The sequence below is a fragment of the Babylonia areolata genome, chromosome 2 (genome assembly GCF_041734735.1).
Source record: "Babylonia areolata isolate BAREFJ2019XMU chromosome 2, ASM4173473v1, whole genome shotgun sequence".
Lineage (NCBI taxonomy): Eukaryota > Metazoa > Mollusca > Gastropoda > Neogastropoda > Buccinidae > Babylonia > Babylonia areolata.
This window is the reverse complement of record NC_134877.1, coordinates 42216288-42220986: the sequence shown is the minus strand read 5'-3', so window position 1 is coordinate 42220986 and position 4699 is coordinate 42216288. Positions and strand designations below refer to the sequence as shown.

General features: G+C 49.0%; 1 protein-coding gene across 5 annotated transcripts in view; it reads right to left on the bottom strand.

The window, feature by feature from the left end:
- Positions 1 to 414: 414 nt before the first annotated feature.
- The window catches only part of LOC143301504 (5-hydroxytryptamine receptor 1D-like), a 167665-nt gene continuing 163380 nt past the window's right edge, over positions 415 to 4699 (bottom strand). For 3 of the 5 annotated variants that reach the window (XM_076615835.1, XM_076615851.1, XM_076615868.1), the window contains one exon: positions 415 to 3116. In XM_076615835.1, coding sequence (XP_076471950.1) covers positions 1172 to 2815 — 1644 coding nt within the window. In that variant the 5' untranslated portion in view covers positions 2816 to 3116 and the 3' untranslated portion in view covers positions 415 to 1171. Of the gene's footprint in view, positions 3117 to 4345 lie in introns of all 5 variants that reach the window. The other 2 variants (XM_076615858.1, XM_076615846.1) reach the window with 1 other exon arrangement.

Sequence of the window (4699 nt, the reverse complement as noted above, 5' to 3'; positions counted from 1 at the left end):
TGTGTTGTGTACGTTGCGCTGTTTTGCCGTTGTGCTGCATTTGGTTCTGCTGCATTGTGTTGCGTCGCATTGTTTTGTGTTGTGCTGCGTTGCGCTGTTTTGCCGTTGTGCTGCATTTGGTTCTGCTGCATTGTGTTGTGTCACGTTGTGTTGTGTTGTGTTGTGTTGTGTTGTGTTGTGATAAGTTGCGCAGTGCTGTGTCGCCTCACTTTGAGCGGCTGGGTAATTTGATTTGCTGGTTGCATGTTTTGATATACTTGAATAGCAGCTGTTTATACATACATCCGGGAGGGGATGGGGGCCAGGTGTGTGTGTGTGCGGTAGGGGAGATGGGGGGTGGGGGGGGGGGAGAGTTGACACGACCTCCAAGCGAAAGATCGGTGCACTGAACAGCAACAACTGGTACTCCTTTGAAATATACATGGTTGTTTTGGTTGTATTTCAGGGACTGGGGGAAGGGGTGGGAGTCAGATTGGGGGAAAGAAGGGGGGTGGATGTGGTGGTGAGGGGGGCCGGGGGGAGGGGCACTGAGGGAGTGGGGGGGGGGGGAGAAAGGGTATCACAGCCGATGAATCACTTGCTACAAGTCCATCCACTCACTCCTAATCCTTCTTCCTCTTCCACTACAATTCTGCCCAGCCAAAGACGAGTCAGCCACACTGTCTAACAGCAACGTGGAAAGCCAGGGCCGTACGTAAACCATGGGCAAGATATCGCATTATGCAGCTGGACTGAGGTTGGTTCAGGTACGTACATCAAACTAACCAACAAACAAACAAACGAACGAAAAAAAAAGTCGTATCATTTCGTCATTTGTAAAAGGTGGTGGAAGAACACTCAAAAAAACCATCATCGAAGGAAAGTAATCTCAGTTCCATTATTGACATATTTGGAGTGAGCGCTTTGTTTTCAAATGTTAACTATCTAATGATCACATATCACAAACAAAAGATTTTTTTGTGTGTAATGGCGAAAACGCGTAATGGGGAAAAATAAACGTCATCACAGTAACGCATCTAGTTAAGTCATTTTTGTCGAGAAAAAAATCGGAAGCGAAGTCAAACAATCAATATTTTCTTTTAAAAATCAGCGTCAACGTCTTTTTTTTTTTTCTTTTAAGGGAAAAGTTGTGATGAAAGTTAGAAAAAAAAAAGGTCCAACAAACCGAACATTAGATCTTGGTCTCAGACTGCGAGTTGGCCGAGCCATTGCCGATGTGGACGACAGTCTGTCCCTGGCTGTTGTAGCGCACAATACAGTCCATGGGAGGCCGCAAACTGTTCCGGGGGTCGCCGCCCCCGTACTGTTCCACGTAGCTCTCACTGCGCATGCGCGTGTTGATGCCCTTGCAGCGGAAGAGCAGGATCTCCTTGAAGGGAGTCCGGAACTCCCGGTTGAAGCGGGCGTAGATGACGGGGTTGAGGAAGCTGTTGGCGTAGCCCAGCCACAGGAGAATGCTGTCCAGCCAGGTGGGCACCTGGCACGACTGGCCACAGAACGTTTTGACCAGGGCCAGGATGAAGAAGGGCAGCCAGCACAGCGTGAAGCAGCCCATGATGATGCCCAGCGTCTTGGTGGCCTTGCGCTCCTTTGAGCTGGACATGCGGGCGGAGCGAGGGATCAGGTTGCGGATGGTAAAACGCCGCCGCTTCAACCTGTCCGAGTTCTCCGTCGTCTTGGGCAAGATCTCCAGAGAGGCCTCGTCCCCGTCGCCTCCTCCCCCGTTGTGCTGGGCCCGGACCCCAAGCAGGGTGCCGTTGGGCAGGTACTGGCTGGCGTTGGAGTCTCTGGGAGTCGGGCGGCCCACCTGCAGGTGCTCCCCTTTGTCGAAGCTGCCCACCTTGGAGCGGGCCTCTGCCTTGGCGATCTTGGAGGACACCAGCCAGATCTTGAAGTAGACGAAGATCATGACGAAGAGCGGCAGGTAGAAGGCACACAGCGTTGCATAAATCTGGTAGCCGATGTCCAGGCTGATGTAACAGTCGTAGGGCTGGTGCGGCGTCTTCAGGCCGAAGATGGGGGGCACGGAGATGACGGCGGACAGGACCCACACGATGGTGATCATCAGGGCCATCCTCCGGGGCGTGCGCCTCATGGCATACTGGAAGGGCCTGGTGATGACCAGGTAGCGGTCCACGCTGATGACGCACAGGTTGAGGATGGAGGCCGTGCAGAGCAGCACGTCCGTGGTGGTCCACATGTCGCACACTGAGGGCCCCAGCACCCAGCCCCCGTAGATCTGGTGCGTGGCCGTCAAGGGCATCACCAGGATGGCCACCAGGAGATCGGCCACGGCCAGCGACACGATCAGGAGGTTGGAAGGGGTCCGCAGTCTCTTGACGATGGCCACAGAGATGCAGACCAGGCAGTTGCCGATGATTGTGCCCACGATGAGCGCCCCTAGGATGACGGCGATCAGCACCTGGGCCCACACCTCGTAAGGAGACTCGGGTCTCTGAGGGGGCGGGGGGCCGGAGGAGGAGGAGGTGGGGGTGGTATTGCCAGCGCTGTCGTTGCGCGGGGACATGGTAGAGGAAGAGGAGGAGGAAGAGGAGAAAGCATGAAGGCTCCTGGAGTTGTTGCTGGCCTGTCGGAGGGAAGCCGGCGTCACCGTGTGCAGCAGCCCCGTCACCACCGCCACCACCTCGTCCGTCACGTTGCCCACCCCGTCCCCCATCACGTGGTACCCGCCCCCTCCTCCCCCACCCCCACCACCACCGCCCCCTTCCTCCACCCCCTCCCCGCTGTTCTCCGAGCTGCTGGCCCCGACAGCAATGATGACGGCAGCGATGGCAGCAGCTGTGACCCCAGTCATGATGACGACGATGATGACGAGGGAGGCGAGGAGGAAGGGCCTGGGGAGGCGGTGAAGGTGGGCAGGGGGGCAGGCAGAGAGCTGGGCGGAGGGCGACAGGGTGACGGCTTAGGACGGGCACGCGCACGTGACAACCGTGCTGGACCCCAAGGCTGCGTGCTCACGCCTTTGTCGTTGAGGTTTTCTGCTCTTTTTTTTTTTTTTTTTTGCTTTTTTTTCTTTCTTTCTTTCTTTTCTTTACTTTCTGCACTTCGTCTGAACGCTGCTCCCAGTTAGGTCATCACTCGCTGAGCTGCACCGACTGTAATCATAAAGAAAAAGTGATCAGTGATGAACAAAACAAGAGATCACAGAATATTGAGCAACATGTTCAGACTGTTAACATACTGTGTCTTCCTTGCTTAGTGACTGCACTGTTTTGTTAAAATATAGTTGAGGTTTCCAACAGTGCGTTATCCTGATTATGCAATATTTATGATATAGCACACGTTTTAATTACATGTTAGCTCTGAAATCGATTTCAAAAGCTGCAGCACTGCTATATTGTTTGATGTCACCAGAACAAGGTAATCACTATTTTTAAATCTACAATAATTCCTTTTGCCTTTATCACATATTCACTTATTTAGCCGTAGGATTTGACTGGTATGACTCCAGTCAGTCGAGAAATGCCTGGTACACTGAAATACAAGCATTCCTGAGTGAGAGCTAATTGAAGTAGTGTCAAGGGAGATATTATTTCACGTAAGGATTTGGCAGAAAGTATTGTTGTTTCCCTAAAACCAAGAAAAGTTACAGCACACGCCAATAACTAATGCCATTGCATAATGCTTAAGATTTATAGACATTTGCAGCTGTAGCATCATTTACCTATAATCATTTTATTCTACTGTTAGTTACATTCATTTATTTTTTGTCGTTGTACAGTCTGGAAATGCTTCAGTGACTTCTAAAAAAATGACACTTAAAGAGCGATGTAGTGCTATTGAACGAGAAGAGCAAGAATCAGATTCAGATTCAGATTCAGAATCAGAACAATCAGAAGAAGAATCATAACAAGAAGAAGAACAACAACAAGGAGAAAAACAACAACAATAACGACAACGACAACAACAACAACAAGAACAAAAATGAGAACAACAAGAACAAGAACAAAAATGAGAACAACAAGAACAAGAACAAAAATGAGAACAAGAACAACAAGAAGAAAAAATTGGGGGAGGAGACGATGGAGACGGAGAAAGTGGAGCAGAAGGACAATGGAAACTAAAAGGCATACATAGATGGATCTGATAATCTATCAAACACTTTTATCATCGGTCCATGAATTTCGACTAATTTTTCAGTTGTCTAAAGAAAGACTTGTTCCTATAGCTCAAACGTTTTTTTCACGAGCTACCTCTCAACACATATCTATAGTTCAATTGACTTTTTAAGCTATATATTCACTAAGTACCTCATTAGGAACTGGATACCTTCAAGCAAGCAAACAGTCTTGCACACACGAAAAACGAAATGCGACTTACAAACCTTTCACATAATCACATCTGAACAAAAAAGAATAATGCTGTCACCGAAGAACACATGTGATCGGTCACTGTATTCACATATCACATGTTCTGTACACAGAGATACTGGTACCACATAAATCCAATGAGAATCTTGTCAACCACGTGGTCATTTCAAAAACACCCCAGTTCAGAACAACACGTGGATGCATCTGGAAAGTGGATAAAATCCGTCGTGGAACATGTGCTTAGCGACAACGACGACATCCATAATTATTATTATTCCCACAAAGATGAAACAAAAAATACGTTGGAATATAGAAAATAATTCACCACGATCCTTTACCACTTGTAAAACAGATTTCTTGTTGATATC